Here is a 12590-nt window from a genome sequence, read left to right on the forward strand (position 1 = left end):
AATGAAGACAGTGGAAAAGTGGGCTTTGCTTTGGATCTTTGACCAAACCTGACTTAACTATGATATAATTCTGTTTTGGTCCTGGGAATCACATAGGTAAGGGCTGAGAGATGAGTTATTTCTTAAAGGTAGAAGAGTGGAGGAAATTCCCTTACTAAGAAAATCAAGTGATGGTGTCCTAACAGGTAGTCAAGTTACTGAGATAATGTGTGTGTGTGTGTGTGTGTGTGTGTCTGTCTGTATGTGTGTGTGGTGGGATAGGTGTTGGGTTCCCCATATTCATGGTCCACAGCCGTGGATAAAGAGCCCTGTTTCTTACCCTTTCTTCATTTTGCCCTTAAAGGAGACATTTTAGACATCCTTTTTCCTAATCACCTTGCTACAAGAAATTTTAATACTGCAGATATAACATATATATGTTTATGTACTATATGTATATCTGTACTTTATACATGAAAAGAGGAAGTATATGGCTTATTATTTTTATTCAGTGCAAGATTAAGAATGACTGAATTAAAGATTCAAGTTAAATTTGTATTTGAAAAATTTAAGGCCAAGAGAGGTAGCTCACGCCTGTAATCCCAGCACTTTGGGAGGCTGAGGTGGGAGGATTGCTTAAGGCTAGAAGTTCAAGACCAGCCTGAGCAACATAGTGAGACCCCATCTCTACAAACTTTTTTAAAAAACTTAGCCTGATGTAATGGTACACATCTGTAGTCATAGCTACTTGGAGGCCGAGGTGGGAGGATGGCTTGAGCCCAGGAGCCCAAGGCTACAGTGAGTTATGATAGCACCACTGCACTCCAGCCCGGGTGACAGAGACCTTGTCTCAAAATAAATAAATAAATAGTATCAATTACATGTGCAGACTATTTATATATGTACTCGTTCACAATATAATCACATTTAAAAAAATCATTCAAAACTTATTTTTCCAACAAAAACAAAACAATCACAAAAACAAATTATTGCTTAAAATTATGTTTAGTGAACTTAAATTTAAAATTTTTCTTTTTGAGGAAAGAGCACTTAACTGCTAGATATTTATTTAGATGCAATCAACATTTTTTTCAGTACTTGGTATAACTAATGATAGATCTGGCTAATTTTTGTAGGCGAATAATAAAATTTAAATCATTTTTACTTAATTTTAAAACCCAAGTCACACCCAGAAGTGCTGAGGATCAAATATAAACAACATCCCCAAGACAGCAGTGGCACACAGGCCCCCTTTTGCAGCATGACGTCATGATCTTGTGATAAGATTTTTACCCCTGTTGAAAGCGCACAATGCAGAGCCGCCAAAAGGGCTTGGGTCTGTAATGGGATTTGAGAGAAAAGGAGCACAGGAGGTGGCGAGCATGACTCTTTAGATGAGTATACTCCTGATGTGCACAGTTGAGCCTTTCCCTCTGACTGCCGAACAATTCAGAAAGCTGTAAGCTGAGACAGTCTTTGGTTTATTTTGGTGTTCACCAAGATGAACCTGTAGTCTTTGCTTTTTGATTATTCTTGTAGGAGAGAATAACTCCCTAGTTCCCCACTGAACATGTATTTTCCAGTTGCTTTGAGTTTCATTCATTTAACAAACTTTTACTGAATACCTCTTCTTGGCCTGGAGCTTGAAATGCAGTTATAAAACATTTTTGACGAGTACCGATTGAGGACACTAGCTGATTGTGCTTCTGTCACTCCTGCCTGTCTCATGACAATCTGGGCCACACAGATGGCAGACCTCTGTTTTTAACGTTACATTCTGGCTGTCGTGAGTCATCATGAAATTCATTCATTTCAATAGCTTCTCTGTGAATAACACTAGCATTGGCTTACTCTTCTGCATTTGTATAATTCAGAACAACATTTTAGAGATAGTCATGGAGGTATGTTTTATTTCAGCAATCAGAAAACTTGTAGGAAAAAGAAAGAATATAGAAGGGAAGTTGGAGAGAAGAAATATCATCAAGGATTATTCTGATTATGCATCACAGGTCTATGGACCTCTGTCTCGTCTTGGGTGTTTCCCAGACAACAACTCAGAGGACTTTGTAGTAAAAAACTACTATCTCAACACCTATGAAGGTAAGCAATTTACATAATTAGAAATCCAGTATAAGAAGGTTGTCTCAGAAATATGATTAAATATATAAAATGTAGAAATTTAGATTAAAAGCTAAGCAATAAAAATATTTGCAATAAACACTGATGAACAGGTTTAACATTATTAATGTGAGTTCATACAAACCAATAAAAACTACTAAGACCCAAATAAATAAATGGACACACTATAGAACAGTGCAGCAAGGACCAAATTCAATTAGCTAGTAAATGTTAAAAAATGTTTAATGTCACTAATAATCAAAGTTACTTAACAATCAAATTGGGAAAAGTTTTATTCCAGGTTTATGAAGCCAACAAGAAATATGTATAATGAAATCAACGCTTTATAAAGAAATGTCAAAAAACTAGTGGGCAAGAGGATGGAGAACCAGGTGATAAGTTCATGGAGAGGGCTATACCTCTTACGAAGTTCAAAAGAGGCTTATTTAGTTATTTAATTTCACTGACAAATTGAAGTATCACATGGCCAAGATCATGAGTTCCTGGTTACACTGCTGAACTTGTAGCTCTGGCTGGCCATCTCCAGAGCAAAATGTAATAAATTGGTGAACGTCTACTTTAGAAGGGTGGCACCACATATCATAGAATCATTAATTTTCTGTTGATTATTATTGTGGAATTGCTACTTTTTTGTAGGGCAATATTTTCACTTTAGAATGCATTGCTCATTGTACAGTCTAAGTCACTGACAACATGAGTTAATTATATGGAAATGTGCTATTACATTTCAGGGACACTTCATTCTATTATATGAGATACACCCTCTCAACAATTCTAATGAAACTGCTTGGCAAACAGCTACAAAAGTTAACAATATACCTTAAAAATAATAAACGTAAGCACTGGATACTAAAAACATGTGCTTCCTTCCCATAGGATTAGTGGAACTTGAGTCATGTCTCCCAGATTTTGTGACACAACCCCAAATCAGAGCTCCAAAACCTAAAGTCATTACCACCAAAGCTGGTTTTCTGAAGAGGGCAGCAAGGTTGGACTATGAGTTGGCAGAGGTTCATAAGGTATAATCATTATCTGGAGGACAAAATGCTTCTAGTGTGATTTTTGCAGATAAATGCTACACTCCAAAAATTGCAGCAATGTCCAGTGGGTCAAACAGACCTACATTCTCTGCTCTGCACTTTTCTGAGGTTGCCCATGCTGTGCTGAACCAATGTGTATTTCCTCTCATTTCACACTTCAGGAGACTTCTTGGAGATTTTTCTCCCCATTTGCAGAAGTCATATTACTTTCTGAAAGCGTTTTCCACTTGGATCTCTATATAAAATTTGACGCTATACCAAGGTGTAGCAAGTTTCTATTGTTGGTGTTAATAGCTGTAATAGGCCCGATTTTCTCCCTTTTGTGTTCATGTGATTAGGGCATATGAAGAAAAAGAGTCATGTTCAACTCCTTTCTCATCTAGTTAAAGCTCTAAAGGCTCTAGTTAAAGCCTTCACCAAGACCCACAGCACATCATCCAGCCCAGCCCAGCTGGGCTTTCCCTTTTGGTAGCTAGACTATAGGTATACAGAATCTGTGGTTTATGCTGGTGGTGCTCATTCTTTCCTGTGCATCAGAATCTCATGGAGGACTTGTTAAGACACATGCAGCTGGGCCCCATCCCCAAAGTTTCTGATTCAGTAGGTCTGAGGTGGGGCTGGAGCATTTGCCTTTTTTATAAGTTTCCCGGTGATGCTGCTGCTGCTGGTCCAGGAACCACACCTCGAGGCCCACTGTTTTATGATACACTCTCATCACTGGCCCATGCATGTTTGTTTGTTCAGTTGATTTTAGTAGTTAATAAAAATTGATGGGAACCTCTCCTCAAAACAGGACCTTAACAGTAATTTATGTATATCGAGGTGGTTCTTTCCCACCTTATCCCCACATCCCCATCTCCTTTTACCCATCATTCCCTCACTTTCTGTTAAGATGTTTTATAGATTCTTTTTATTAGGTTATGGAAGTTCCCTTCTACTCTTAATTTACTAAAGCCTTTGATCATGTGTTTATGTTGAATTTTATCAAATGTTTATCTCTATCACACAATTTTTATATATTTTTTTAATTATTGTAGGAACATTTATAATTGTTTACAAATATTAATCTATCCTTGCATACCTGGGATGAACCTGCCTTGGTCAAAGCATACAGCTTATTTTCAATACCTTGTTGGATTTGATTTACTCATATGTTGATTAGGATTTTGCTTCTACATTCATGAGTGAAATGACCTTCTTGTTTTCCTTTCTCATTTTGACTGTGCATGGGGTTGGTGTTATAATTACGCAGGTCTCCTGAAATAAACTGGGGAATATTCCTTCCTTTTTCTTTTTCGAGAAGAGTTTAAATAAGATTGGGATGAGTTGTTCCTTCAGTTTGGTAGAATATGCATATAAAATTATCTGGGACTAATGTTTTCTTCATAGGAAAAATTTTAACCACTACTTCAATTTCTTTACAACTTATAGAACTCTTCTGCATTATTTTTGGTAAATTTTTTTTTATATAAATTCCATTTCACCTACCTTTTCAATATTTTTTTGGCATATGATTGTTGATAGTATTGTTTTATAATCTTTTAAATGTTTGTTTTATCTTATTCTTGTCTACTTTTTTCACTTACAATATTGTTTATGCCTTAACTCTTTTCCTTAATCAAGTTTACTGAAGGCTTGCTTATTTTCTTAGTATTTATGTTTCCAAACAATGAACTTTTGATTTTGTTGATTTTCTGTATTATGTGTTTTTTAACCACATTAATTTCTACTCCTATATTTATTCTATATTTCTTTCTACTTTTTTAGAGTTTGTTTCACAGGTCTTTTCTTAAATTGCACATGTAGCTCACCAGTTTCAGGCATTCATCTGTTTTATATAAGTATTTTAGGTTAAACATTTCCTTCAAAATACTGACTTTTGGTACATTTCATTAGTTTTGATATGTAGTATTTGTCATTCTTAATTTCTAATATCAAAAAAACCATTATGATTTTTTAATCTGTGAGTATTTAATAGTGTGTTTTAAAATTTCCAAATATGCAGGAATTTTAACTCATTTTCTCATTAACTTCTAACTCAATTGCACTGTGATCAGAGGTCATAGTCTGTGTGATACCTATCCTTTGAAATTTCATGAAGCGTGCTTTGTGGACCAGTATATGATTATACATGTAAAATAATAAAAGTACATCTTCAAATAACACCATGCCACTTCATGGGTAGAGCAGGCACCTTAGAGCAGATTATTCCCAACTCCTTCTTCCCATCCCTGTGATATTCCTGTCATTCATTTCACTCATCCAAGTGCTATAATCAGCCAATACATTTTTACTTTTATTGATTTAGCTAACAGTTACCTTTTAGATCAATTAAAAATAAGAAAAACAATATATTTTATTTATTCCTTCTCTTCTGCTCTTCTTATACTTATATCGATCTAAGTTTTTGATCTAGAGCATTTTTCTCCTGCCTGAAGAACTTTTTTTTTATCATTTCTTGCAGGGAAGATCTGCTGGCCATGAATTCCTTCAGTTTTTGTTTGCCCCTTTATTTTGGGGAGCGGGGGAATGTAATTCGCACACAATAAAATCACCCTTTAAAAATATATAATTCAGTAGTTTTTTAGCATATTTACAAGTCTGTGCAACCATCACCACTATCTAATTCCAGAATATTTTCATCATCCCCAAAACAAACCTCATGCCTAATAGTGCTCACTTCCAATTCCCCCTTCCCCTCAGCCCCTGGCAACTACTATTCTACTTTCTTTCTATTGTTTTCTTTCTTTTCTTTTCTTTTCTTTTCTTTTCTTTTCTTTTCTTTTCTTTTCTTTCTTTCTTTCTTTCTTTCTTTCTTTCTTTCTTTCTCTCTCTTTCCTTCCCTCCTTCCTTCCTTCCTTCCTTCCTTCCTTCCTTCCTTCCTTCCTTCCTTCTTTCTTTTCTTTTCTTTCTTTTTTTGAGGCGGAATCTCACTCTGTCACCCAGGCTGGAGGGCAGTGGCGCGATCTCGCCTCACTGCAGGCTCCGCCTCCCAGGTTGACGCCATTCTCCTGCCTCAGCTTCCTGAGTAGCTGGGACTACAGGCGCCTGCCTCCACGCCCAGCTATTTTTTTTTTTTTTTTTTGTATTTTTAGTAGAGACAGGGTTTCACCATGTTAGCCAGGATGGTCTCGATCTCCTGACCTCGTGATCTGCCCGCCTCGGCTTCCCAAAGTGCTGGGATTACAGGCGTGAGCCACCGCGCCTAGCCTGTTCTACTTTCTTTTTATGGATTTCACGTACATGGAATTCTGGACATTTCATATACATGGAATCATGCAGTATATGGCCTTTTGCATGTGGCTTCTTTCACTTAGCATAGTGTTTTTAAGGTTCATCCAGGTTTTAACACATCTCAGTACTTCATTCTTTTTTTATGATTGTATAACATTCCATTGTGTGGATATACCACATTTTATTTATCTACTCATCATTTGATGAATAAACCAAGAATATAACCATGTTTAGTCAGTGGTTAACTTTTCTTATTTTTTTATTTATTTATTTATTTTTTTTTTGAGATGGAGCTTTGCTCTTGTTGCCCAGGCTGGAGCGCAATGGCACGATCTCAGCTCACTGCAACTTCTGCCTCCCAGGTTCAGGTGATTCTCCTGCCTCAGCCTCCCGAGTAGCTGGGATTACAGGCATGCACCACCATGCCTGGCTTATTTTGTATTTTTAGTAGAGATGGCGTTTCTCTACGTTGGTCGTCAGGCTAGTCAGTTAACATATTTTAGGAATATCGTAGCACCTCTTGGGAGATACACGCATTCCTGTGTTTCTCAAGCTGACCTAGCATCACCATAGAGAATATTAATATTCTGATTAATATTTATATCTGTGACCTAGATCTGGTAATGAAGGAAAATATAGGGTACAATATACATTATTCAGGTGATGAGTATGCTAAAAGCCTAGATTTCACCATTATGTAATATATTCATGTAAAAAACTGCACTTTTACCCCTTAAATTTATGCAAATTTTTGTAAAAAAAAGAGATTATATTAATTGGCATTATTTCAGGCACTGTTGGATAAGAAGAATAAAGTTCTTGAAGCAAAGAAACCCCCTCGCTTCCTCCAAAGAAACCCAATACCTCAACCTCGGCTTCCAACTCCAACCTTGGAAATGACGTCCAATGTAAGTTGGAAACTTTTTAGCTGAAATGCTAAATTCAATGTCGTTGTCAGCTTATTCTTAGGATAGTTTAGCTTAAAGCAAATCTAATTTAGCAGTGTTAGTTTCCCAAGCTCTGACTTAAATATTGTCTTTATTCTTATGTATCAAACATCAGACACACAAAAACAAACGAGATGAAATGAAATCTAAACCCAGTCCTTTTCAAAAATAAAAACACAATTTAAAAAATCTTTCCATGAAAAATCAGCATCAGAAGATAGTGTTCATGTATATGAAATAGAAAAAGAAGATTGAGTGATGATCAGCTACCATAGCTATCTTCCCACATGGAGAGATGGCTGATGACTGTTGGAGTCGAAGAGGAACGAAATGCCAGAGGTGTCATCAAGATGGGCTTGCTTCTGGGATGGGAATGACTCAAAGGGCCCTGCCCAGGGCCACATCTCACCAGACTCAATTTGAACAAGGTATCAGAGTTGGTTAGGATTTAGAGGACTGACTCAGACTAGACAAATCCACAGGAAACTGTTAGAGATGCCGTGATGCAAATTTATTACTTTACAGAGAGGACTATAACTGCCCACTGGATCAGGCTGTTCCTCTTGGCTGGCCAGCACATTATCTCTCAGTATGGGACAGTCCTCACAAGAAGCCAGATTGTATTCAGAAGGCTGGTGTGTTTCTTGGCTGAGGGCAGGTGTTGGTGGGAGACCACACTAATACCTGTTACTACCTCTGATGAGTGGCTCCTGCAGAGGGACCAGGAACTCCCACCAGCCGGCGGGGATGTGCTGCTGGACAACATTCTCTTTTCTAGACTTTGTGCAGGCCTTTGGTTGACACATTGTCTTTTTTTTTTTTTTGAGACAGAATCTCGCTCTGTCACCCAGGCTGGAGTGCAGTGGTGCAACCTTGGCTCACTGCAACCTCTGCCTCCTGGGTTCAAGTGATTCTCCTGCCTCAGCCTCATGAGTAGCTGGGACTACAGGCATGTGTCACCACGCCCAGCTAATTTTTGTAGTTTTAGTAGAGACGGGGTGTTGCCATGTTGGCCAGGCTGGTCTCAAACTCTTGACCTCAGGTGATCCACCTGCCCCGGCCTCCCAAAGTGCTAGGATTACAGGCATGAGCCACTGTGCCCAGCCTGACAGCACATTGTCTTTCATGTGTGTTAGTGTCATCGATTAGGCTGCTGTTTTCTTTTTACATTCAAAGGAATCTTAATTAGATTTCCAGACCCTGCTTTTTCTGCTTTGGACACAGAGTTTTTAAGATGATTTTTATAGATGGCTAACCTTGTCTCTTATATTCTGATTTTATCAGCGTAGCTAAATTCTTGTGAGAAGTACCTTACTCTGACATAGACTAGCTGTATTTGTGTCTACTGATGATCAAACATGAAAAATCCTGTTGCAAAATGATGTTATAAGCAATACTTGTTGCTTTCAGAAATATTTTGCTGGAAAGGAATATAAGGAGATGAAAGTGGTTTCATTTCTAGGGATAGCATGGCAGGGAGTGAATTTTTTGCTTGTAATATGATTTGTTAATGATGAAAAATAATGAATTCTAATGTAAGTAACATTAAAATACTGTATGTTCAATAAGGGCAGGGACCATCTTTTATTTCTCTTTAAATCTTTTCGGCATCTAGCACAGTCTGTTTTGCTTGAAATAAGTCTTCAAAAGAATATTTGATGCTTGGACTGCTGCAGTTCGCAAGCTGCTTGGTTCTCCCTTTGTTCTTTTAGGAAGAAGAAGAAATAGAAATGGCTGTGATCTACCTTCAAAAGTTACTCCGGGGCAGAGTCGTTCAGAACATGGTGTGTAGGTCCAACCACTGGCCCTGCATTTCTCTTTTGAGAATAAATTTTTTAGAATGTATATGTGCTTGGTTCCTTGGAGTGAATTCCCTTTTGCATCCTGCTATCCTATTCAGCTAAACTCGAGTTGCCTACCCATTTCCTTCTGGTGACCCATTTCCTTCTAATGGCATCGTTTGTCCGGGTGGGTGGCACAGTGTCAAGGAGAGAGACAGGAAGGACCTACCTGCTATTTGCCATGGTTGTAACTAAGGCAGTATGAAACTCACTTCTTCCTTGGAATTGTTAAATCCATACATTTTCTCACCTGAATTTTGGCTATTTAAGCATTATCAACCAGGTGGATTCCCTAATTTTCCACAGTCATAATACAATTATTTGAGTTTGCATATGTCTGGCAATCCCTACATTATAAATGAAAGAGCTAAATAATAAACTATGGTTTTGAACCCTTACTATATGCCCACACTATTTATTCTTTGCTCTACATGTGTCGTCTCATTTTTTTTCCTATCCATAATCTCATTTTACAGGCAAGTAATCTGAGTCTGAGGGAGATTTAGTTATCTGCCAGCAAATTCAGCTCTGGTCTTCCCGACTGTAAAGCCATAGCCAGATTATTTGTGTTGCTGGAGCAGGCACACTTCACTTAAAAAATAGACTGATATAAAGCCCCAGTTAATTTTTGTTCCCAGGCAGCTGTAACTCATAAGAGATTCAGATATGATGAGCAAATCAGCTGGATGAACAATTTGTATTTAGCATTGTTCTTTACTCTCCTTTCAGTATTTTCCCAAGAGAAATGCCACAGTTAAATTCAGACAACAGATTATTACAAACCAGGGACAGATTTATTGGAAAAGAAAATATGGCCACGAAAAATGCCATTCTCAGGCTTATTAGGGAAGGAGCACAGGAAATGAGGGGAAGGTTCTGGTTTCTTAAGATGACCCTGGAGTTGTCATCTTGTCCTTGAGAGGCATTCTCAGAAATTAAGCACAGCTCACTGAAAACTAAGCCCATTCTCTGCCTGAGAAGCTGAAGGCACAGGAAAGAGGGCTGAACTCTAGCTCTGTGGGACACATCTGCTCTGTGGAACCCAAAAGGCAGGACAGAACCCACTGTTCACAAGTGTCTCACCAAGTCACTGTGTGTGACTCCTAGTGCTTGGCATAAAGGGATGGTAACTTGCAGGTCTCTCTTTGATTTGATTTGATACAGATGTTTGAAGGGAAAGAAAAGCGACTGGAGTTGATCCAGGAGTTGCGCACCTGCCATGCACTACAAGAAGATGAAAAGCTGGTGAAAAAAGCCGAGAAGCAAGTGACCCTGGCTTTACAGCGGCAGAGGAACTTGCATGAGCACAAGGTTTTCCTTTTTTTGTTTTCTTGTTACTTTCTTGTTAAATTTTCTCCCTTGAGTTTATCATCGTACAGCAACATTATAATAAAAATTAATGAAATGATGAAAAAGAAACAGCCCCACGATCCCATCACTCTGTCAGCATTTTTGTGTGTGTGTGTGTGAGACGGAGTTTCACTCTATCACCCAGGCTGAAGTGCAGTGACGCAGTCTTGGCTCACTGCAACCTCTGCCTCACGTGTTCAAGTGATTCTCCTGCCTCAGTCTCCTGAGCTGGGACTACAGGCCTGCGCCACCATGCCTGGCTAATTTTCATATTCTTAGTAAAGACGGGGTTTCGCCATATTGGCCAGGCTGGTCTCAAACTCCTGATCTCAGGTGATCCACCCGCCTCGGCTTCCCAAAGTGCTGGAGTTCTTAAATAATGCTGCTGTCATCCTTAATTTGATTGGGGATGTGCCCTTACTGATTTGAATATGGTGTTATTTTTTCTTTATTTGCAAAACAATAACAACAAAACAAAAATAATGCATTCTTTTCAAGATTTTTTTCCTTCCATTTTTTTCCCAAATATCCAGTGACCATTGTATTTCAGTTAGTGAGGGCTTTGTAGACTGAATAAATAACAAAAGCAACATGAAAAAAGTGAGAAATAAGATTTATCTTAAAATATAAGCATTTATTTTGGAGTTTTAGAGCTGTCATAGCTCGTGCTGGTTAAACTGCATATTAAATGTGTTACTGTTTCATGATATGTGGTGACTTTCATCATGACCTCCCAGCTGTGTGCTGCCTGACACAGCTAAGAATTACAGCTCCAAACCAAGAACTGTAGGTATTTTTCCTATTTTCTTCCAATGTTTGTCTATATATATATACACACTTTTAAATGTTATTGACATAGTATAGCTACACTTTATTTTACTCCCTCTCCCACTTTTCTGTAAGTCAATCTGAAAAAGAATCAGTTTGCACAGAATTTAGTGTTACAGGGAAGTAATACTTAGTTAATATGACCTCCCTTTAGCAACATACATAACTCTTGTGTTATGTAGGAGTTGGGCACAAATGGTAAGCAGCCTGGAAATGACCACAACTTTCTTTCTTTCACATGACAGCAGCACCATGGATGGTTGCTGAGCTTGGGGAACTTTTGGGGGGCGAGGCAGAATGGGGAGGAAGCAAGCCACAGGCTGTGAGACCCAACAGAGAAGGAAGAGGAGAATGTGAACGCTGGAGTCCCTGAATCTAGAAGTCCTAGAGTCCTGGAAAAGCTCACATAAGGAGCAGAATGCCCTGGAAGTGCTGGGCCCTGAGACTGTGGATGAAAAAATGCTCTCGTTGGCCCTTTCAGGTTTCTGATCATGACTTTAGTGGGTACAACTAAGCTAACCCAGGCTTCTCAGCTCATTTATTCCATTTAGTGGATATACGTGTGAGTGAAATCGTGTCAGCTTACTGCTAAGGGAGGAGGTAATGGGCAAAGCTGTCACTTAGCCAAGGACTCACTGCTTACCTTCAGCTGTACCTGATACACCCTGGATATATGCAGGGATCTGAGGGAGTGAGCACCTCACGTATACCTGCAGCAATGCTGGTCTGCCCCTTTCCCCCTTCTCTTATATTTCTGTGGAAAACTGTCCAGAAAATGCACAACCCCCAATTATGTAACACAGTACTTTCTGTCACTACAGTGGAATCCCCTCCCTAAACATTTCCCTTAATTTCAAATTAGATTGTACTGCCTGTGCATACCCAGATTTCTTGCTGAGAGAAGAGGCTAAACATGAGCAGGATTTCTAGCCACCTCAGGAATTTCAAGGTTGCACCTGACCCCGAGTGAGGGAGCTTATGCTCCCTGGAGAAAAGGAGATAATCTATTTGTGATCTGTGGGCTGAGTGTCTACTGTTTATGAATGGAAGGAGTAGTGAAATGCTCTTAGCTTTGCCCTTTCTTTCCATCTCTCCCTATTATATAAGTAAAGTTGAACTTTGTGGTTAGAAAGTGTGTGGGCTAGGAGGCAGGTGAGGATGAAGATGGGTGGTGTTGGGGCCAACAACCACACTTGACTGATGCTTTTACCCATAGCCCCATGGCCTCTGAG

The 12590-nt window shown here is 38.8% G+C and overlaps 1 protein-coding gene across 1 annotated transcript in view; it reads left to right on the top strand.

Annotated features, from left to right (window-relative positions):
• The window catches only part of CFAP91 (cilia and flagella associated protein 91), a 63900-nt gene that overhangs the window by 28565 nt on the left and 22745 nt on the right, over positions 1-12590 (top strand). The window contains exons 9-13 of the mRNA XM_055260245.2: positions 1897-2079; positions 2995-3137; positions 7184-7300; positions 9052-9123; positions 10345-10491. Of these exons, the coding sequence (XP_055116220.2) occupies positions 1897-2079; positions 2995-3137; positions 7184-7300; positions 9052-9123; positions 10345-10491 (662 nt within the window). The remainder of the gene's footprint in view (positions 1-1896; positions 2080-2994; positions 3138-7183; positions 7301-9051; positions 9124-10344; positions 10492-12590) is intronic.

Source organism: Symphalangus syndactylus, chromosome 21 (genome assembly GCF_028878055.3).
Source record: "Symphalangus syndactylus isolate Jambi chromosome 21, NHGRI_mSymSyn1-v2.1_pri, whole genome shotgun sequence".
Lineage (NCBI taxonomy): Eukaryota > Metazoa > Chordata > Mammalia > Primates > Hylobatidae > Symphalangus > Symphalangus syndactylus.